This window comes from Taudactylus pleione, unplaced genomic scaffold, assembly GCF_031769625.1.
Source record: "Taudactylus pleione unplaced genomic scaffold, aTauple2 ptg000008l, whole genome shotgun sequence".
Classification (NCBI taxonomy): domain Eukaryota; kingdom Metazoa; phylum Chordata; class Amphibia; order Anura; family Myobatrachidae; genus Taudactylus; species Taudactylus pleione.
In genome coordinates this window covers 28990-52944 of record NW_028284411.1, presented here as the reverse complement: position 1 = coordinate 52944, position 23955 = coordinate 28990, and the positions used below count along the sequence as shown (strand labels likewise).

General features: G+C 49.2%; 1 protein-coding gene across 1 annotated transcript in view; it reads left to right on the top strand.

Annotated features, from left to right (window-relative positions):
• SORCS1 (sortilin related VPS10 domain containing receptor 1) overlaps positions 1 to 23955 on the top strand; it is a gene marked incomplete at its 3' end in the record, with an annotated part of 674820 nt that overhangs the window by 633840 nt on the left and 17025 nt on the right. Inside the window, exon 7 of the mRNA XM_088465805.1 lies at positions 14224 to 14342. Coding sequence (XP_088321931.1) covers positions 14224 to 14342 — 119 coding nt within the window. The remainder of the gene's footprint in view (positions 1 to 14223; positions 14343 to 23955) is intronic.

Here is a 23955-nt window from a genome sequence, read left to right as displayed (position 1 = left end):
TGTGCGCCGACCCCCGTGTTTTGGTTTTGGATACGGATTCATCTTTCGGGTTTTAGTTTTGGTTTTGCAAACTCAAACTCACGTGTGTTGCTTTTGGTTTTGGATCTGTATTTAAAAAAAAATAAAAATAAAATAATAATACAAAAATTCAGCTACAGTAAAATGATATAATTTTGACCAGTGAGCATTCAATCCAAAACCCAAGTTCGGTTTTTAAATTCGAGTTCCGAACCGCAGGAAGATCTGTACCGGGCCTCAGTTCGACTCGGTACCCCAAAGTGATTCCGAACTCGGACATCGACTTGCAACCTCTAAATTCATTTGTTGTCGGTTCTCTGGGAACTGAGGACCTGATTCAGACCTGGTCGCAAGCGCTGAGCGCTCGCAACTGGGTTGATGGTGGCCCAGAGCGCATGCGCACGACGGAGACGGCTCCGTCGTGCGCATGCGCGAGACCCGGATAGCGACGGGCAATCCGTCGCTCCGGGTCTCGCACCACAGGGGGCGTGCTGTCGATGTTGAGTGACAGCACGCCCCCTTTGGTGGGCGGGCCGGGGGGTGGCTGCCCAAACGGAGGCGGTCCCGTGAGAACGCCTACCGTTTAGGGCCGGCCCCACTGACATCACAAGTGATGTCAGTGGAGAGATTCCGGCTCTGTTAGAGCCGAAATCTCTCTGGGGCTTGCGGCAACGAGACCCTACCACAAGGTCGTCGTCTTGACCATCGCGACCATCATCATGGCCGCTCGCTATAGCTGTGGGTGGTCACCCACAGCTATGCGAGCGGCCAGGAGGCCGTTCTAAATAATAAAAGACCGTCCCTGATTCAGAGCGAGCGCTCTGTCAGAGCGACCGGCTCTGAATCAGGCCCTGAATCCGCACATCCCTAGAGAATTTGCGTACGTCAAAGTACGTTCAGTTTTCAACAGACTAAAATAAAAATTTGCCAGGAAAATGTGTTTTTTTTTTTTGCCTTCTTCATTCTCTCATGTGTAATATGCGGCTGTTGTACAGTAGGTCAGATTGTCTGACACATGATGCAGATAAAATACAGAAATTTGTATAAGTTTCAAGAGCAGATGGCGGGTGACTCGTGTGTCCTTCATTGTGCTGCGTGAGGCTCTAATTAGAGGAATAATGAGGATTATCTATAGAAAAATGCCGTTACTAGTACATTTGTGCCAGTAGCTAAAGCACCATAAGCTATAGAAGTCGGCAGCTTGACGTGGAGTTTTGCCCAACTTACTGTAGGTTCTGTGGTGGAACCGGATGTTACACAGCGGTGTGAGAATAGTTTTTGCTTTGTCATTCCATGCCGTGGTGATGACTCTGTGTCGCCGGTGGTTGCCGGCAGCCATGGAACCTTTATTTGCTACTTTATGCTAATGTTAGAATCCTTATGCTGGGTATTGTGCGCGTGCAAGCGGCAACCCGTGCCACCTATTTATTTTACGGCGTAATCATTACTATATGCACGTGCACCGGCCCCATGCTAAATGGCAGAGATTCATCAGAAACAGGATTCCGTACCCTGGGCCTGATTCATTATGAATCGCTATTGCGATAGGGTACGCAAGATGGCTGATTGTCATGTACTGCGTATGCATCGTGAATTAGCGACAGTTAGCATTGCGATCACACTTCGATCACACAGATACAAAGCCATCATGGACAGAGGGATGGGACGTCAGCGTTTGGGGGTGGTGACAGGGGAGTGGTCTGAGAAACGCAGTGCGCCTGTCCATTTGAACGCCGTTGCATGGGCGTGCATAAGTTAACCACTGCGACGGCATACGCTGCTTGTGTACTCACTGCGTGCGAGGAGGTTAGCAATTTCCGAGTAAGGTCAGGGCTGCTGTAATTGTGCGTGAGAGGCCAATGTTCCTCGATGTTCCCGATGTATACGCAGGATTGCAAGGTATTACGGATGTGCAGAAGCAGTAGTTGGGGGGCGTGTCCATGCTGGCTTTGGGCGTCTCTAAAATAAGCTTAGCGATTGCAGTCATTAGCATATTTTCGCAGCAGACCTGTGTGCATAATCACAGCTGCGATCGCAATAGCGTTTGGTAGTCAATCAGACCCCCTGTACGCGCTGAGCTTTTGATACGCGCCTACGACACTCCCATGAAACTCCCATGAACAAGGGGAATGTAAACTCAGCCAGCAAAGCGTTACGGCTATCTCTCAGTAGCTGGGAAATTAAAGGAACCAGGAGGGCCTTCTAATTGAATAAAATGGTTATTAGAACATAGGGCCTGATTCAGAGCCGGGCGCAATTAGCGCTCGCTCGTTCAGAAAAAGGGGGTGGCTATTCAAATGATCCGTTCGCTCTTTGCGGTCTGTTGACGCCTCCATATCTGAATGAGCGAACAAAACTTGCGGACGTTTATTTGAAAGATACGCCCCCTGGCCGCTTGCATCATACGTCATGTCCGCTATTTATTAGATTAATCGAGTACATCGAACAGCGTATGAACTGCTCGCTGTTCTTGTGGTTAGTTTTTCCTACCACTATATTGCGAGCAGTTTTGACTATAAAACACCCAGGTGACGTGGTGCTGTTGTAATTATGCACACCCATAAAACGCCCGTTTTGACCTTTAAGCACGCCTGCGTTCTTAATTCCACTCCCCGTTTTCAAGCACCTTCCCCTGTTACCACCCACATACGCCTCATCCTGTCACTCAAAGTAGCAGGCATTCGCTATATAGCGAACAAACGATTTTCGGGCGCACTGACTGATTCGCGCATGCGTATTATAAACCGTACACATGCGCAGAAGTGCGAACATCGCTCAGAATGAGTGTACTGCCGCTTACGAGCCTAAAGTGAATTTATGTTTCGAGCATTTAAAATCTATCTGGCTTTCTGTACTGCAATAGTCGGTAATAACCGATGTGTTAATCTCAGCAATGATTCCTGATGTTGGGTGAAAATATTTAGCTTCTGCTCAGTTTTTAATGTGAAACAAACAGCAGGAACGAAAGAAGAGAGACTATAAAAAGATTTCAATTTACTTTGACGTTCTCTCGGTGCTGACATCTGTACAGGAGTAAAAATAGATAGAATTTGAAGACAACATAAAACACTCTATAATCAGAATACTGTATCTGTCTTACCCTTTACACAGAGTACGACAGTAACCTGCGCGTGATGGAAGTGGAGAGGTCGGAGCGGTTGATTTACCGGTTAAGAAATAGGAATTTAAAAATGTTTATGTTGGAGTGATAGATGCTATCACTAAGTGCTAATTTGGAAATATTGTTATTATTCAGGTCCTGGTTGGTAAATGGCAGCTCTGGCACTTGTAGATTTTGTAAAAATACCGCTTCTCGCAGTTTTTTACCGCCAAGTTACAAAAAGCTGAATTCCTGCAAAAAGCGCCATTTTCAAAATCGGGATCCTGTTAGATCGTATCGTATTGCTGCCATGCTATAAATACAAACTGCAGGAATAAACCACGTGAAAACTTGGTGAAAAAGGGGCCAGAAATATAGTAGGTGTTTGTGACAAGAAAGATTGTTGTAAACAAAAAAGAATATATATAAGCAGTCCTGTTAGAGACGATCAGCGCACCAATTAAATGCATGCTGCCCCACGAGGAAGGTGCCTGTGCACACCGAAACGGCTGACGGGCATGGACATTGGGCTTCTCACCCTGATCACTGTTCTTTACATGAAGCGATGAGTATTATGTGCCTTCTAGTTGATATGGGAAATGTTTTCCTTTCTTCCAAGATGCACTTTATGTGATATTTGCACGTTTGAAGCTTTGTGGAACTGATTATGGGATACATGCTCTGTGCTACATAAAAGATTTTTTGCATTTAATATGGTGTGCTGATAGTCTCTAACAGGACTGCTACTATTAACCATTTTTTATGGTCACGCACTCACTGGTTGAATTAAGTTTGAGTGTGCTGGTTTCTTTATTTTATATATCTATATATATATATATATATATATATATATATATATATACAGTATATTCCATAGACAAAAAACCTTATGGTTTTAAATGTCCCATTAAGACTACTTAGACATGATCTGCAATTTCACAAAACCTATTGATTTTATGCCACTCAAACTTCAAAAAGCAATGAAATTATGATCATTAAGGTTGACACCTTAGTGAACGTGTTCCTTGCGCAATACAGATATGGTATGCCATCACACCCTGTGGTTAACTGCAGATTCAGCACTCTCACAGAATGAGATTGCTGTCACTCACACACTGGTGGAGCTGCTAATTCACAGAATTGTGTGCTCATTGGAATAGACACATGCAGTCTATGCAACTGAGGTCAAAGCAGAAAATAGAATCAGTCCTGGTTGCTAAAATACGGTGAACAAATGACGTAGGGGGTCCCCCGTATTTAGTGCAAACAGCACAGGGCTCTGAGCCGGACCTGATTCTGGAAATAAAGGGGGGAAAAATGCGTAGGGTCCCCCTGTATTTACCAGAATCAGCACTGGACTCCTTCTAGCGGGGAGGTGATGCCACAGCCAGGGGAGCCCTTTCACTGGGCCCACCAGCCGCAGCATCACCCCTTGCCGCTAGTTAGCCCAGGGCGGGGATCCCTGAGGAGTTAGGGACACCCCCAATAAAGGGGAACCCCAGGCCCAGACAAAAGAGCTTAATGGCCACCGCGCTCCAGGTGAAGACGCCGTAGAAGTCCTTGGGGAGCGGCAGCCATGTAAAAGAGCTTAAAGGCTGCTGCCCCACAGATGAAGGTGCAGCATAATGTAATACTTTAAAAAATGGTGTCTGTTTATTTTATTTTAATATTTCTTTTGAAGGGTACTATAGGTTTCAGCAGGTCCTTAATGCCCCACCTCCTGATACTTGTGGTTCTCCAAGTACCAGCATGCGGGGGAGGCTTGCTGGGAACTGTATTTCAAAAGCAAAAGCCAATATCTATATTCTCAAATGCACCACATTTTACATAATCAACCCGGCACCCACCGCCCAGGGGTGCTGGGGATAGCCCCGGGCTATCAGCCTGGGCCTGGGGTGCCATGAGGAGGGGGACCCCTTTATTGGGGTGGTCCCCAACTTCCCAGGCATCCCCAGCCTGGGCTGACTAGCAGTCAGGGGTGATGCTGCGGCTGGGGGGCCCGGTGAAAGGGCTCCCCTGGCTGCAGCATCACCCCCCACCCCACTAGAAGGAGTCTGGTGCTGGTTCTGGTAAATACAGGGGAATTTCTTCCCCCTGTATTTCCAGAACCAGGACTGGCTCAGAGCCCTGTGCTGGTTGCGCTAAATACGGGGACCCCTACGTCATTTGTCCCCCCGTATTTTGGCAACCAAGACAGGTTCTGAAAAGCCTAGTGCTGGTTGTGCTTAATACGGGGGACCCCTACATTGTTTGTCCCCTGTATTTAGCACAACCAGTACTGGGGCTCCAAAGCGTGGTGCTGGTTGTTTTATGGGTGGCAAGGCCACGCCATTTTTTTTATATTAAACACAGAAGCAGGTGTCATGGATCTACCAAATCCGAGCCTGCATTCTGTGAGCTGCTACCTCCCTCGGGTCCTAACACCTGCACTACCGCCGCCCGCGCTGCCGCCGCTCAAGCACGCTACTGTCCCCGGGTTCTGGCCGCAGCTGTCGCCGGCTACCCTCCCGCACCTTTCCGCCGGCTCCCGCTGCAGCTAACGCCAGCTTCTTTCCCCCGAGCCCACCACCGCTAAAGCTCGCAAATGACGCCCATCTTGGTGCACCCAAGTGAAGCCACAGTTATTACACCTGCTGGAGGCTCCTACTGTGGCTGCGCAACAAGTTGAAAAGTCCTCTCTTGACAATGGCGCATTCTTGAGGTAATAGTTTAAAAACTGTAACTTTCTAATTTACCTGAACCACAAAAGCACGTACCCGGCAGAATACCTAGCTAATAAAACAAACCCCAAGTCTAAATTCCACCCCTACTCTGAGTTATGCCTTTCCAAAAATCCCTCATAGACTACAGCAGATAAAGGTTCCTAATTGACAATGGGCCTGATTCAGAGCCACTCGTAAGCGGCAGCTCGTTCGCTCCGAGCGATGTTTGCCCAACTGCGCATGCGTACGGATCGTTATTAGAGATGAGCGGTTCGGATTCTGTGGAATCCGAAACGCTCCAAACATTGGGGATGCGAGTCCACCCGAACCCTGTTCGGGTGTTCACCGCCTGACTCGGATCCCCGTTCGGGGCCGAACGGCGGCCGCCTGATGTCGGATTCTCACTAGAGAATCCGACATCAGGGCTCCTATTGTGTAGGGCAGAGCGCAGTGATAGTGCTCTGCCCTACACAGACACAGACACACAGCCGCCAGCGGCAGCTGTGTGTTTGTCACAGCAGCCAATGAGAGTCACACAGACAGGGAATCAGGTAAGTTTTATTTATTTATTTTTTTACTTGTCAAAGGTCCGGGGGCGCTACTGGGGGGGTCTGCTACTGGGGGGGCCTGCTACTGGGGGGGGCTATACTACTGGGGGGGTCTGCTACTGGGGGGGCTATACTACTGGGGGGGTCTGCTACTGGGGGGGCTATACTACTGGGGGGGTCTGCTACTGGGGGTCCATACTATTGAGGGGCCTGCTACTGGGGGGGCTATACTACCGGGGGGGGGTCTGCTACTGGGGGGGTCTGCTACTGGGCGTCCATACTACTGAGGGGCCTGCTACTGGGGGGCCATACTACTGGGGGGGCTTACTACTACTGGGGGGGGCATACTACTGGGGGGCTTACTACTACTGGGGGGGCCATACTACAGGGGGGCCATACTACAGGGGGGGCTACTACTGGGACAGCCTACTACTGAGGGGGGCCTGCTACTGGGGGCAGCCTACTACTGGGGGGGCATACTACTGGGGGGGCCATACTACTGGGGGGGCCATACTACTGGGGGGCCATACTACTGGGGGGGCTGCTAATGGGGGGCATACTACTGGGGGGGCCTGCTAAAGGGGGGCATACTACTGGGTGGCATGCTAATGGGGGGCATACTACTGGGGGGGCGTCTAATGGGGGGCATACTACTGGGGGGCATTCTACTGAGGGCACTGCATAGGGGACCCTACTACTAAGGGGACTGCATAGGGGGCACCACTGCTGGGGGCATTGTGTAAAGAACACCGCTACTGTGGGCATTGTGTAAAAGGGGCACTACTGTGGGCATTGTGTAAAAGGGTCACTACTGTGGGCATTGTGTAAAAGGGGCACTACTGTGTGTCGTAACATAAATAAGAGACACTACTTTATGGTGTAATGTGAATCAGGCCCTACGTGCGGTGTAATGTGAATAAGATTGTGCACTGTGACTCCTTGGGCCGTAGCCCACTATGTAAACAAGTATTGTGACTCTGCTGGCCGTACCCCACTGGGTGGGTGCACTACTATTCATTTCTGCCACTGTTGTGTGGCAATGTGTCATAGATGTACTTTATACTGTGGTGTCTGTGTCGTTGTGCCGCTGCTCTGTCGCTTAGTAACCAGTCAGCTCACTGCAACCTTTGGCCAATAATGTTGAAAACAATATTATGAGCTGTTATATGGTCTAAATTGACTGGAAATTAATGTTATTGAGGTTAATAATACTCTAGGAAGAAAAAAAAGACCAATTTATGTGATTTTAGCTTTTTTTGTCAATTTTTGTAAAAAAATCCAAATCCAAATCCAAAGCCAGTCACCGCAGTTTGGCAAATCCAAATCCAAATCCAAAGCCGGACGACGAATTAGAACCAAATCCAAATCCGGCAAAAATGGTCCGGCGCACATCCCTAATCGTTATACGCATGCGCGAACCAGTCAGTGCGGCCGAAATTCATGTGCTCGCAAAATAGCGAATGCCTGCTAATTTGAGTGACAGGATGAGGCGTATGTGGGTGGTAACAGGGGAAGGTGCTTGAAAACGGGGAGTGGAGATCAGAATGCAGGCGTGCTTAAAGGTCAAAACGGGCGTTTTATGGGTGTGCATAATTAATACAGCAGCGTCATTGACCACGTCACTGGGTTTTTTTTAGCCAGAACTGCTCGCAAAATTGTGGTAGCAAAAACCAACCACAAGAATATCGAGCAGCTCATACCCTGGTCGATGTACTCGATTAATCTAATAAATAGCGGACATGACGTCGGATGCGAGCGGCCAGGGGGCGTAGTTTCCCAAAAAACGACCGCAAGTTTTGTTCGCTCGTTCAGACCTAGAGGCGTGAACAGACTGCAAACAGCGAACGGTTCATTTGAATAGCCACCCCTATTTTCTGGACGAGCGAGCGCAAATAGCGTCCAGCTCTGAATCAGGGCCTATGTCAGAAAAAAGTGACAGTTAGAGATTTAGATTACTCCCATGTCCTCATTTTTTATGTTTTTGCCCTGAAATTTTGCATGCAGCACCGTGCGATAGTTCTACCCGCCCCTACCAAATTTCAACTCGGTACCTCCTATAGCTTTTGAGGTGTAGCCCCTTAAACACCCTGCCCCCCCCTTCGGAATTCTCTATGGAGAAATCCATTTTTTTAGATGCAGCCTTAATATAAGGGCACGACTTTATAAATATATTTAAAAATCAAAACAAAAGTGTTACTTTATCTTCATGCTGTTTACAAATAAATAAATAATATGCATGTCCCCAGTATTTAAAAAAAAAAAAAAGTTTATAGTATTGGCCCCCTATAGATATTTATTAATTATAATGTGCCCCAACATACAGTAGGCAAAGTTTAGCGCCTGCTGTCAGATGTGTCTCTTGCACCAGGGATAATGTTACTGTGAGAATATGCTGATACTGACAATAATGAAGCAAAGCATATGGATTGGGGTGGTATAGCATTTTATTGACATAGCTTATCGGAGGGGGGGAGGGGTCACAATAGGTGCCAGGCGGAATGTGAAAGTGACTGTTAGGCCACACAGAGAGTCCTTAACCAGGATGCCGGTTTATTGATATAAACAGGCAGCAGCGGTAACACAGCGATGGCAACAATAAGCAAAATAGCGCTATTGCAGGGGTTAACAGCGCTATTTAGGTATCTCACCTCAGGAGCGTCGCACAGTGCCGCGATACTCTACACGGTAAGGATGGCGCCAGCTGCACATAAGCAGCAACCCGGTGATGGCGTCATAAGGTCAGAGGTCTGACCTCCCGCTGACTCTGGGTCCTAGTACCCAGCATGTATGGTAGAGAGAGGAGGTGGTGCCGGAAGCCCCTCCCCTTTAACACATCTCAGCATTGATTAGGTGCAAGTATCCACAATTAGTTCCGTGCACTGCAAAGCAGGTGCGCTTGTGGGTGCAGTATGTGCAAAATGGGTGCAATTACTGCACAGAAACTGACTTTGATCTGAGGGATAATATTGAGGAGTGGGTAAGAATATGCGCTGCCATCGGCTGCTAAGTGACGCTATGTCCTTCTTTGTATCATGAGCGCATGTTATTGGTTTTGTGGCTTTGTTACTCAACAGATTGATCTTCAGATTGAGTCTTCCGTTATACGTATTGTGAGGATTCTGGGTAATGTGTTGCTTTTTTCACCCTGTTGTCAGCTGATCTTCCTGTGGCTCAGCCTGATACATCGCCCCCCGCCTTCCCGGTACCTCAATGCGGGTTAAATAAATCACCAAGTGGGTGAATGGCTAAACCTTCCCATGTATAAAAATGCCTAAATAGCAGCATGTGACAATACCAGGGGTCACACACTTCTATCTCTTGCCAGGGTCTAAGCTCAATGGGCAGGATGCATGACACATCGGACTCGGGATGCGACGCATGCCGCCGGTCTTCATATGCATGCCAGCGTTGATAACGCCGGTATGCATGACGATCACCGCAAAGGACCGCTCTGTCGGTAAGAGCGGCCCTTTACGATGGAGGGACTTCTAGGTCTGCGCGCAGAAGGACGCACGCGCCGCAGGGGTGCTGGGAGGGATCGGATCCCTCTCTCAGCACTCTCCCGATAGAAACCCATGGCCTTACCCCCGCATCGGCTTGGTGCATATGAGAAATTCGGTCAGACCTGTATTTTGGGGGGTTTGACCGCATTTTTTACATTCCTGCATCTCACCCACTTCTGCTGGGGGCCCAAAGTAGAAAAGTCCGTGGAGGCTCCTCGATCCACATGCAGCCACTATTTATCACTCTGTGGTTTCCATGCAGCATGTTGCCCTGTCCTACCAGAGCAATTACCCCATGTCGGCATTTACCAGGTTACTTACAACCAGCCAGCCCACCGTGCTGCCACTGCGCCTTTTAGACCCTTGTTCTCGTCAATGACAGCGCACCCTTCATCCAGTAGTGCAGCTTCAGCACTGCTCAGAGTGTCCTTTGGGTGTTCCAGGTGTGCACCCTGCAGTGTGTAATGCCTCCCAGTGCACCCGGGTATCTCTCCACGCTTCTTCTGCCAGTGGCCCCGTCCCTCACGTGATGTCATGTACTGGGGGAGTGGTCGGCCCAGGACACTAGGGGGCACTGTGTCGGCACTTTTATATAGTGCCAGTATATTGCATTATGCTTTACAGTTGGGCAGAAAACAGTAATAAATTGAGACTGGGTAATAAGAGCGGGCTGTGCCCGCAAGGCTTACAATCTATAGGGTTGTTCTGACAAGGAAGCCGTGTAACTTCCAGCTGACTTGGGGTTGCTGAGAGGTTCCCTCTAAATAAAATGTGTGAGACTCATAATGGTGATTCTTATGGATTGGGTTGTACAGCAGAGAAGCTATTAATAGTGCGGGCGATGTGTATTCTGCCAGATAATAGGCAGGAGCAGGGTGCAAGCTGTCTGTGGACAAAAGGTGTTAGCGAGTCTGCATGCAGCAGCTGGTAGAACATTTATCACGTCTGGTGCCCTCGCTGGGAGGTCAGGGCTGGTATTTCTCCATCTGGCTACGGAGATGATCCCAGATTTCTTTCTCTTTGTTGTTAAATTACTCCTCAATGGAGTCATGGCCGCCTGAACCGCAGTACTAGGGAAAGACGGCTCCCCTACTACGATAGGCGGCTTCCCTGCGTCTGTGCGGGGCGAGTAACTCCTCTGCCTGATGGGAATGTGAGATGGATTCCTGCGCTGACTGACACCCTCCCATAGCTGGGGCTGTGTCCTACACTACAGCATTGCGATTCATCTGTATAGCCGAGATGCTTTGTGGTATATTTATCACAATTCACAAACAGACGCGGACGGGAAGTGATAAATTCGCCCAAATTTGCATTGCGATATTTAAATACATTGCAAGTATGTATCAAATATCGCATGCAGGGACAGAGCTTGCAAGCGAGTTCTGGGCCTGCGAATCTAGTCTCTGCACTTTTCAGGGTATTTTTTGCAAAAACTACCAAGAGTGCGACTGTGCTGCCAGCTGTTACACCTCCCCTCCCCGCTAACATTTACCTGCACCCATGGATCGGTGTCAGGCTCGTTCTGTAACCCCAGTCAGCTGATCAGTGCTGTAAAATGAGATGCCGGCTGGGAGTTTCACAGCATCGGCTGACTGGGGTCACAGGAGCCGTACACTGATCCCTGGTTGCAGCAGCATTCAGGTAAGTGTTAGCTTATTAGACTTTTTAACTTAGTATATTCTTCAGTGATCAGCCTGTGGTCTATGTAGTCACACATGGCTGATCACAGTTGCCAGCTCTGAGCTCTGTTCTGGCTGTTAGAGCAGAGCTGGGGCAGGGGAAAGGCGAGAGAAGCCCTAATAACGCCATCTGAAGATGCAGTGCTCCCTCTGCTATTGTTTTACAATTTAATTTTAGTCAATATGAGCAGAACACATTTCTCATTACAAGTACAGTACGAGAAATGCGAGCTGCTTACTAAAACAAAAATGCAAATTTAAGGGCTTGGAGGAGAATTTCGCGAATTCTCCTCTAAAAGCCCTTTCACACATTTAGGTGACAATAAATGAATGTGAAAAGGGAGTGGCAAAAATAATATTGATAAATATTCCCCTTTGTAATGCTAATTCCTCATTTTTCTTAATTGATGTAAATTAAGTCACTTCCAAAACTGAAAAGTTTTCCTCCCTGCAGACAGACTTCGGGGTCTATTCATAAAGTAGTGAAAAGCCCTGTTGACCTGAAATCAAGGCTCTTCACTGCTACGACCTTATAATATAGGCAGGTAACTGTGTTGAAGTTCATGACTTCTCCAGCCGCGCCCCCACTCCGTGGCTGGATCGCTTCCCCATACAGCAGTATGGAGAGAACGATTCAGAGAAGCACTCCCATGAGACGGCCTTCTCGCATGTGACCATAGAGTTGCAGCCCACCCATTTCATGCCAGCAGAGATCCATCCAACATCCGTCCAACACAGAATCAGCCGGAAATACGTAAAAAATGTGTGACTTTGCTTCTGCCTGTGCACAGTTTGCTAAAATCCGCTATTTGCGCCCATAAATGGAGCCGTGTCTTACTCTGGACTTTTTTCGCTTTCCAGATGCACTTTATAAGGGGATATGACTCTATATAAGAGCAGTACACAAATATCTTCTAACCTTCATGTCTGAGACATAAATGAGGCACAATGGACCAGCGTTGTAGGCGATAGAGAGAGAATGTGAAGTGAATGAGGTTCTGGACATTAGATGTGCGATTATATTGTTATACACTTGCACATCTCCAGTTGAAGGTGAATTACGCAGACAAATGCGCGTATTGATTCATGGTACGCAGTTCTCAAATAGCAGAGTGTGGCTGTGTCCTTGTGTATGTGTGAGGCGTATACATAGATTATACCCCCACCCACCCCCCACAATGTGGCAAATTGGGCACCACGCAGCAGGTATGCTGGGATTATCGATGTAGTTCCGACTCGGGACGTGCGCTTCATATCTCCACCTGCGACTGAATGAGCGCGATTTGGTGGTGAGGGAGTGTTCACACGTAGGCTAGGTTTAGTGAGGGGGCACAGAGGGCATAAGCTGTGCTTACCACCAGGGATAGGGCTGGTGCAAGGGCACGTCAATAATGATGTCACCTATGAAGGCAAGCGGATGGTAGGGGCAGCGCAGACCCTTACATGGGTGCCACTCAGCATGCCGCAAATAACCGCATTTAGGGGCATGATTAAGAAGTGGACACTAACGCAGCCGCGGATGCATCTTCTAGCGGAGATGTGACGGCGCCTGTATGCCAATGCGGCTACCTAAGGTATTTGGCGCTGTCTTTAATAAGACATCCCTATCCCATTGCGCCAGCCCTATGGAGGCTCATATTATCTGCCTAAACATAGCTGCAGAAATCAGCGCAGCCGCGGTAAAAGACGCTGACGGCGACACTCCCGCCTCTGATTAGCCACTCCCATGTTACCACTCAGAGGGGTGGTCCTGGAGGTGGTGTCTGTCTACCCACTGCCCGTGTGTGTTCTCTTATGAAAGCAGAGGAGTATGGAGGCTACGGTTCCCTGCTCCTTTCCGGGCCCCTGAGGAGTATGGAGGCTACGGGCCCCTGCTCCTTTCCGGGCCCCTGAGGAGTATGGAGGCTACCGGCCCCTGCTCCTTTCCGGGCCCCTGAGGAGTATGGAGGCTACGGGCCCCTGCTCCTTCCCGAGCCCCTGAGGAGTATGGAGGCCATGGGCCCCTGCTCCTTTCTGGGCCCCTGAGGAGTATGGAGGCTACGGGCCCCTGCTCCTTTCCGGGCCCCTGAGGAGTATGGAGGCTATGGGTCCCTGCTCCTTTCCGGGCCCCTGAGGAGTATGGAGGCTATGGGTCCCTGCTCCTTTCCTGGCCCCTGAGGAGTAGGGAGACTACGGGCCCCTGCTCCTTTCCGGGCCCCTCAGGAGTATGGAGGCTACGGGCCCCTGCTCCTTTCCGGGCCCCTGAGGAGTATGGAGGCTATGGGTCCCTGCTCCTTTCCGGGACCCTGAGGAGTATGGAGGCTATGGGTCCCTGCTCCTTTCTGGGCCCCTGAGGAGTATGGAGGCTACGGGTCCCTGCTCCTTTCTGGGCCCCTGAGGAGTATGGAGGCTACGGGCCCCTGCTCCTTTCCGGGCCCCTGAGGAGTATGGAGGCTACGGGCCCCTGCTCCTTTCCGGGCCCCTGAGGTGCTGCGCCTCCTGCAGCAGCAATAATTCTGCCATCTATGTACAAATAACAAAGAGCTGAGAAACCCTGGCCTGCACTAACGTGTTTTCATGTAGGAAAATGTTAAAGAAAATCCTTCAAATTGTTACATCGCGCTGTATGTGAATATGCATTGTGCAGCTTAAGAATAATGTGTGTTTAATGTACTATTATTCTGGTTTTAGATGCACAGTACATCGTGTGTAAGATGCACAACTGCTCGGAGACGGTCAGGACAAAGCCTTTCCCAGGGTATATTGACACCAATTCCCTCATTGTCCAGGATGAATATGTCTTTGTGCAGGTGAGGAAAGCCCGGACTCCACTACAGATTATCTCTCAGTTACTGTTGAACCCATTATGATCTAATCCATCTTCTCATTTCAATATTTATTTGGATTTTTCTAGTTTTGACTGGTGATCTACTGCATTGTATTTGTGTCTGTGGTGAAACTGTGTTCCCTGTTTTTCCCCCCGAGTTTGGATACAGATCGATCCAGCTCTACATTCTATAAACAGACTGTATGTTCTCATGGGTAAAGTAACCTGTAGCCAATGAGTACATTAGAAGAACGTTCAGAGGTATAGACAATCTGTAGCCAATCAGAGCATTAGAACACTTATAGGACTGGATCAACCTGAAGCCAATCAGAGCATTAGAACACTTATAGGACTGGATCAACCTGTAGCCAATCAGAGCATTAGAACACTTATAGGACTGGATCAACCTGTAGCCAATCAGAGCATTAGAACACTTATAGGACTGGATCAACCTGAAGCCAATCAGAGTATCAGAACACTTATAGGACTGGATCAACCTGTAGCCAATCAGAGTATTAGAACACTTATAGGACTGGATCAACCTGTAGCCAATCGCCGCATTAAAACACTTATAGGACTAGATCATCAAATTCATAATTTTCGGAATTTGATGAATACCATAATTTCCATATCCCCATACTAATGTACTAATGTACTAATGTGCTAATATACTAATATACTAATGTATGGGGAGTGTGGAAATTAACGCAGGGGGACTTAGCAAGGAGATATCAGTGATATCTCCTGTGCTAAGTGGCTACATGAATACTAAAATAACGTTCTTTAAGGAAAATGTTCTTAAAAACGTTAATTAAGTGTTGATGAATAGGCCCCATAGAGAGATAGATAGTTAGATAGAGAGATAGATAGTTAGATAGATAGATAGATAGATAGATAGATAGATAGATAGATAGATAGATATGAGATAGAGAGATAGATAGGGGGGGCCCCAAATTATAACTTGCCTCCAGGCGTCTGGGATGAACTTACGCCACTGCGCGGTAATGAACCGCCGAATGTACCCGAAGATAGGGGGGATCTGCTGCTTTGCGGAAGCGATACTTAGTACATCCCACCCTAAGTCTAAGCTGCGGCAGACACATCAGGTCACCAGACACACAGGGGGCTCTCCTGCTGTGAGTAAGGACGCAATAGCTAATTATGTACATCCAGAAAAGAGTGTTTAAATGCTACCAACACGCCTGCATTTTTCTAGCCACCCCCCACTCCCCGGGGTGTATTAAGAGATGAGGGGACCCATGTTCACTCACCGACCGGGGCCCCCTCCTCTCTCCCTGGCTGCCGTCAGCAAACTGACAGCAGCAGTAGACTCCTGGCACTAGAGTCTACTGCGCATGCACAGGCCACCGGGAAAATGGTGCGGCAGCCATCTTCCTGGTGATTTTCTACTGCGCATGCGCAAAACCTGGGAAAGTGGTCGCGGCGGCCATTTTTCATGCATTTTGTTTAGCGCTACTCTGTGGGATTTAGTAGAGGTAACTATAAAAACAAAAGTATGGGTGCAGGGGTGCGGTGCGGGCCCCTAATGGACCCGGTGGCCCGTGTGCACCGCACACCCTAAACCCATAATAACTATGCCCCTGTGCCCCACGTTACCTCCCTCTAACACTGACTACTTATCACTCAGTGCAAGCGTAATCGCAATTCAATTGCTGCAAAGTACGGTTTTCACGTATGCGCCATGGCTAACAATTGCTCAATCTGTGTAAATATTGGCATTTCGTCCGGATCACAATTACGCCCACAATCGCCTCTATTAATATTACTACTACTTATTATAAGCTAACTTATTTGTGGATAAAGAATATTGGAGAGTCTGTGTTTTCAGAGGACTCCAGAGCTAAATGTGAATAATATTATCATCAGTTATGACGGTAGGAAGCGCATTGTGAGAGATGGACGGTGCGCAGAGGATAAATTATTTCACTATTCTCCCTATTAAGCGCTGGTCAATTAGAGTTTATCGAGCATTACATCGCCACAGAACTCAGTATAGATAAAAGTTTAATTGCAATAATTAGCTAAAGTACTCCGCTTTATTTTAATTAATCAGACACGGATGACTGAGTGGACGTCTGAATACACTAATTGGGAGAGCGAAAGTGTTTTGGTGACCCTGCGTGTGTTGCGATGAGGGGGTTTTAGGTCACTGAAACAAAGCAAATAGATCATTTATGTAAAGGAGGATTCCACCTTTATGTAATACCTGTAATAAAGACACAAATCTGCCTAAGCAATGCGTCTGCATGTTTATTCAAATATCCCTGTCTGCAGCCGTAAGCACGATATTTGTATTGCCGCTTATAGTGGTGATGAAAAAAATCTCTTTAGCACTGATATTTAAAAGGAAAAATAAAAGTTGCAGAGGCAGCTGTTATACGCAGGTATCCCGGGCGCTACAGACCAGGAGAGTAAGGGGTAACAAACCATTTCTGCCACGCCAGTTTCCATACTTGGACGCATGCTGACAAGTAAAGTATTTTTTTCTGTTATCCCCATTCTGGGTGTTGCACTTTGTAAATGACCTGTTAGGCCCAATAATGTGGGGCTCATTTATCAATTAGTTTTATCATACGCAACGATTTTCAAAACTCGTTGCGTATGATAAATGATGCTCCAGCCAATCAGCTCCTAACTGTCATCTGTTTGAAAAATAACAGTAGGGAGCTGATTGGCTGGAGCAACATTTATCATACGCAGCGAGTTTTATAACTCATGTACAGTATGATAAAACTCCCCAGGGTATCTCTAGGTCTAGGGCGTACTGCTGAGAGGTATACAATCGGGAAGCCGGCTGCCTTAATACCGGCAGTCGGCTTCCCGACTGTCATATCCCGGCGAGGGATGAAATGCCGGGCGTCTAGATGTAGACGCCTGACATTTCCCTGATGGCGGGAGACAGGCGCCCGGCATCCCGATCGAAGGGAAGCCGGGCGCCGCGAGCGGACAGCCGCGGGGGGGGAGGGTTAGGTTTAGGGCACCCGGGGGGGACTTAGGGTTAGGCACCTCCCGGGAGGGTTAGGGTTAGGCTAGGGGGAGGGAGGGTTAGGGTTAGGCACCCCTGGGGGGGACTTAGGTTTAGGCAGCTGGGAAGGGGGGTTAGGCACTTAGAGCGGGGATTAGGGTTAAGCACTTGGGGGGGAGGTTAGGGTTAAGCACCCCTAAGGAGGGTTAGCGTTAGGGGGTTAGGTTAGTAGATACTTACCTTAAGATGATCGGGATTTCCAGCGCTGTCGGGCTTCCGCTGCCGGGAACTCTGCATCTGTCGGCCAGGCGCTGCCGGGAATCGAACCATGCGGCCGGCGGTATTTCATACCGATTCCCTGCTGAGAATATAAACAATTGCAACAATAGCCAGGGAGTTACAGTGTAGTATCTTGTGGATTGGGGTTTGTGCTTACTGCTAGAGTAAACGTCAGTTTGTTGCTAGTCAATGTAATATATTTATAGCGATCATATACAGTACATGTCTGATTATAGCACACTGATTGTTCTTGTAATGTCGGGTGAGAGGTGTATAGTATGGAGTGCTCATTCATTGGTATAAATTCCAGCACATACACACTTTGGGGGGCATCTGACTGTGATAGTTGGTTACAGCACTGAACAATTACAGTAGATTATGCTGCAGAATTGGGTACTTCTTCCCTTTTTCATCACTTTATTATTAAAAAATATAATCATCTTATATTATTTTGCTAAAAATGATGGGGCGGGGGGCTAAATAGCCGAATTCTACCAGTAAGACGTGCAAAGTTCTGCACCCAAATGCTCCACAGTGAACAATAGGCCTGATTCCGCAAAGACGCACACAAGCAGCTTTGCAATTCCGTCCTTGCTAAAATGCAAAGGCAGCAGGAGGTGTCTGACACCCCCTAATGAATCTGTGATCCCAGCGCTGCGACCGTGGTTGCGATGTTGGATGGCGATACCGGCCAGCTGAGTAAGTCTCAGTTTACGCAGGCTGGCTGGAATACTTGGCTAGGAACCAGATCCCGGCGTTGCCACTCCCGGACAATGGGGGTCACCCCCCCCCGTTTCTGGGAATGCAGGCCGTCCCCGCACCACCCTGTAAACGCCTCTGTCTGTCAATCAGGCAGAGGCATTAAGGGGACCTGTGTACGATGACGCAGAACCTGTCCTGTCCTGCATCTGCAGATTCCTGATAATCAGGACCTGTGTGCGATGACACAGAACCTGTCCTGTCCTGCATCTGCAGATTCCTGATAATCAGGCCCTGTGTGCGATGACACAGAGCCTGTCCTGTCCTGCATGTGCAGATTCCTGATAATCAGGCCCTGTGCGATCACGCAGAACCTGTCCTGTCCTGCATGTGCAGATTCCTGATAATCAGGCCCTGTGTGCGATGACGCAGAACCTGTCCTGTCCTGCATCTGCAGATTCCTGATAATCAGGCCCTGTGTGCGATGAGGCAGAGCCTGTCCTGTCCTGCATGTGCAGATTCCTGATAATCAGGCCCTGTGTGCGATGACGCAGAACCTGTCCTGTCCTGCATGTGCTGATTCCTGATAATCAGGCCCTGTGTGCGATGACACAGAACCTGTCCTGTCCTGCATGTGCAGATTCCTGATAATCAGGACCTGTGCGATCACGCAGAACCTGTCCTGTCCTGCATCTGCAGATTCCTGATAATCAGGCCCTGTGTGCGATGACGCAGAACCTGTCCTGTCCTGCATCTGCAGATTCCTGATAATCAGGCCCTGTGTGCGTTGACGCAGAACCTGTCCTGTCCTGCATCTGCATATTCCTGATAATCAGGACCTATGTGCGATGACGCAGAACCTGTCCTGTCCTGCATCTGCATATTCCTGATAATCAGGACCTATGTGCGATGACGTAGAACCTGTCCTGTCCTGCATCTGCAGATTCCTGATAATCAGGCCCTGTGTGCGATGACGCAGAACCTGTCCTGTCCTGCATGTGCAGATTCCTGATAATCAGGCCCTATGTGCGATGACGCAGAACCTGTCCTGTCCTGCATGTGCAGATTCCTGATAATCAGGCCCTGTGTGCGATGACGCAGAACCTGTCCTGTCCTGCATGTGCAGATTCCTGATAATCAGGCCCTGTGTGCGATGACGCAGAACCTGTCCTGTCCTGCATCTGCAGATTCCTGATAATCAGGCCCTGTGTGCGATGACGCAGAACCTGTCCTGTCCTGCATCTGCAGATTCCTGATAATCAGGCCCTGTGTGCGATGACGCAGAACCTGTCCTGTCCTGCATCTGCAGATTCCTGATAATCAGGACCTGTGTGCGATGACGCAGAACCTGTCCTGTCCTGCATGTGCAGATTCCTGATAATCAGGCCCTGTGTGCGATGACGCAGAACCTGTCCTGTCCTGCATGTGCAGATTCCTGATAATCAGGCCCTGTGTGCGATGACGCAGAACCTGTCCTGTCCTGCATGTGCAGATTCCTGATAATCAGGACCTGTGTGCGATGACGCAGAACCTGTCCTGTCCTGCATGTGCAGATTCCTGATAATCAGGCCCTGTGCGATCACGCAGAACCTGTCCTGTCCTGCATGTACAGATTCCTGATAATCAGGCCCTGTGTGCAATGACGCAGAACCTGTCCTGTCCTGCATGTGCAGATTCCTGATAATCAGGACCTGTGTGCGATCACGCAGAACCTGTCCTGTCCTGCATGTGCAGATTCCTGATAATCAGGCCCTGTGCAATCACGCAGAACCTGTCCTGTCCTGCATGTGCAGATTCCTGATAATCAGGCCCTGTGTGCGATCACGCAGAACCTGTCCTGTCCTGCATGTGCAGATTCCTGATAATCAGGCCCTGTGTGCGATGACGCAGAACCTGTCCTGTCCTGCTTCTGCAGATTCCTGATAATCAGGACCTGTGTGCGATGACGCAGAACCTGTCCTGTCCTGCATGTGCAGATTCCTGATAATCAGGCCCTGTGCGATCACGCAGAACCTGTCCTGTCCAGCATGTACAGATTCCTGATAATCAGGCCCTGTGTGCGATGACGCAGAACCTGTCCTGTCCTGCATCTGCAGATTCCTGATAATCAGGCCCTGTGTGCGATGACGCAGAACCTGTCCTGTCCTGCATCTGCAGATTCCTGATAATCAGGACCTGTGTGCGATGACGCAGAACCTGTCCTGTCCTGCATGTGCAGATTCCTGATAATCAGGCCCTGTGTGCGATGACGCAGAACCTGTCCTGTCCTGCATGTGCAGATTCCTGATAATCAGGCCCTGTGTGCGATGACGCAGAACCTGTCCTGTCCTGCATGTGCAGATTCCTGATAATCAGGACCTGTGTGCGATGACGCAGAACCTGTCCTGTCCTGCATGTGCAGATTCCTGATAATCAGGCCCTGTGCGATCACGCAGAACCTGTCCTGTCCTGCATGTGCAGATTCCTGATAATCAGGCCCTGTGTGCGATCACGCAGAACCTGTCCTGTCCTGCATGTGCAGATTCCTGATAATTAGGCCCTGTGTGCGATGACGCAGAACCTGTCCTGTCCTGCTTCTGCAGATTCCTGATAATCAGGACCTGTGTGCGATGACGCAGAACCTGTCCTGTCCTGCATGTGCAGATTCCTGATAATCAGGCCCTGTGCGATCACGCAGAACCTGTCCTGTCCTGCATGTACAGATTCCTGATAATCAGGCCCTGTGTGCGATGATGCAGAACCTGTCCTGTCCTGCATGTGCAGATTCCTGATAATCAGGACCTGTGTGCGATCACGCAGAACCTGTCCTGTCCTGCATGTGCAGATTCCTGATAATCAGGCCCTGTGCGATCACGCAGAACCTGTCCTGTCCTGCATGTGCAGATTCCTGATAATCAGGCCCTGTGTGCGATGATGCAGAACCTGTCCTGTCCTGCTTCTGCAGATTCCTGATAATCAGGACCTGTGTGCGATGACGCAGAACCTGTCCTGTCCTGCATGTGCAGATTCCTGATAATCAGGCCCTGTGCGATCACGCAGAACCTGTCCTGTCCTGCATGTACAGATTCCTGATAATCAGGCCCTGTGTGCGATGACGCAGAACCTGTCCTGTCCTGCATGTGCAGATTCCTGATAATCAGGACCTGTGTGCGATCACGCAGAACCTGTCCTGTCCTGCATGTGCAGATTCCTGATAATCAGGCCCTGTGCGATCACGCAGAACCTGTCCTGTCCTGCATGTGCAGATTCCTGATAATCAGGCCCTGTGCGATCACGCAGAACCTGTCCTGTCCTGCATGTGCAGATTCCTGATAATCAGGCCCAATATTATGTGGAACAGTTTTGTTAGTTTTGCTCATCTGTGTTGTAGAGAATAGATGCCACTAACGTTTTGTAACATTATGAAGGGATAACTTGTGTTATATCTCAGCATTTGCCTGTTTTTGGTTACAATGCCACTGGAAGCCCTGAACACGCTTATCCTATTCAATATCCGTTTGATTGTTTCCCCTTATTCATTTAGAGGCATATTTATCACGATTCACATTTTTAAAGGTAATTGTGATGTAATTGATTAATATGGCACTGCAATATCCAATATCACAGGGATGTATGAGGTGTCAGGGCTTGTGAGGAGGTCCTGTCCCGGCCAGGTGTCCGCATCAGGCTTTTTGCAATAGTGAAAGCCTTCACTTGCCGGGGCGCATGCTGTACAAGGATGTAGTTAGATTACCGGCAGCCGGGATGCCGGTCATTGGAATCCCGACAGTGGAAGCCCCACGCCGGAACCCTGACAGCCGGCATCCCAAAGGAAGGTAAGCGTGGCTTCTTAGATCTTAGCAGCGGGGGTAGAGGGTTAGGTTTAGGCACCCCCGGTTGGAATTATGGTTAGGCACCCCCCCAGAGAGGGTTAGGGTCAGGCTACGGGGAGGGGGGGTTTATGGCTAGGCACCCCCCCGGGAGGGTTAAGTTTAGGGTGCGGAAAGGGGGGGGTTAGGGTTAGGCACCACCGCGGGGAGGTTAGGGTTAGGCACTAGGGGGGGGGAGGTTAGGGTTAGGCACTAGGGGGGAGGTTAGGGTTAGGCACTATGGGGGGAGGTTAGGGTTAGGCACTAGGGGGGAGGTTAGGGTTAGGCACTAAGGGGGGAGGTTAGGGTTAGGCACTAGGGGGGGAGGTTGGGGTTAGGCACCACCGCAGGGAGGTTAGGGTTAGGCACTAGGGGGGAGGTTAGGGTTAGGCACTAGGGGGGGAGGTTAGGGTTAGGCACTAGAGGGGAGGTTAGGGTTAGGCACCACTAAGGGAGGGTTAGGGTTGGGGGGGAGAGGGGTAGGGAGAGCATACTTACCACCCCTGTCGGGATCTATAGCTATCGGGATGCCGCTGTCGGGATTTGAGTGAGCCACCGGTATTTCATACCGATTCCGCTGTACATGTGCAGTAAGGCAGTGCAGAGTGTGCAGACAGGGGGTGCAGTATGGGTCTGATAGGACAGGCTGTATGCAGAAAGAAAATCAACGGTTATAATAGAAAATAGATAACATAACACACACCTGCACCCAGGGATCTCTGAGCTGCTTCTGTAACCTGATCAGCTGAGGACAATCACTGCACCTCAGCTGAGACCACAGCGATCACAGGAGCTCATTCATACCCGGCGCTAAACTGCGCTCTCACGCAGCTAAAAGGGGCCGGGTATGCAAATGCTGCGATCGCACTGTCTGGTGGAAGGACGCCCTCTTTGCCTTAGAGAGCATCTGCAGAACGAACGCACGCCAGTATAAAGACGCCCACCTTTCTTTCTTAGCACACATTAAGTGTATGAATAATCGGAACCATCGAGAACCATCGGAGCGGCACGCATCGCTTGAGGTAGACCCTACCCCACCGCAAACACTGCGATCAGCGCTGGCTAAGATGCAACCAAGTGACGTGTACAATGAGGCTTCTTTGCTAATTATGCACACCCCTAAAACGTGGTTTAGATGCCCAGACACGCCTGCATTCGCACAGCTGCTCCCCCATTCACAAGCACCTTCCTCTGTTACCACCCAGAAACGGCGCTGTGTCACTCAAATTAGCGTCCAGTCTGTGTACTACGAGTGCTCAATTCGCGAGCGCAGTGTGTGACTCGCACATGCGCATATTGACGCATATGCATCTGCAAACGTGCGATTATCGGCCATAGCGTGCGTTCGCAGCTTGGCGTCCGGGTCTGAATCAGGCCCAGAGATCCCTGTATGCAGGTAAGTATTATTTTATTTATTTTCTATTATAACCATCTATTTTCTTTCTGCATGCAGCCAGTGTCCTATCAGACCCAGGCCGATCGCAGACGCTGGCTCCGGGCTCTGCTCTGCTTGTCAGATGTCAGGAGGGGCACAGCAGGAGTATGTGGAAAACGGAACGAAGCCTCTAATATCGCAATCTGAAGATGCTGTGATTTTAGAAGTGCTTTGCCCAAAAATATTGAAAAATTAAAGTTTGTTAAATCTGGGCTGATCGTACTTCCCATGAAGGGAATGAAGAATGTGATCGGATGTGAATTTTAGGGCATGGAGGAGATTTTTATGAAATCTCCTCCAAAAGTCCTGTGATAAATTTATGTGAAACTAAAATAAGGTAAAATAGTAT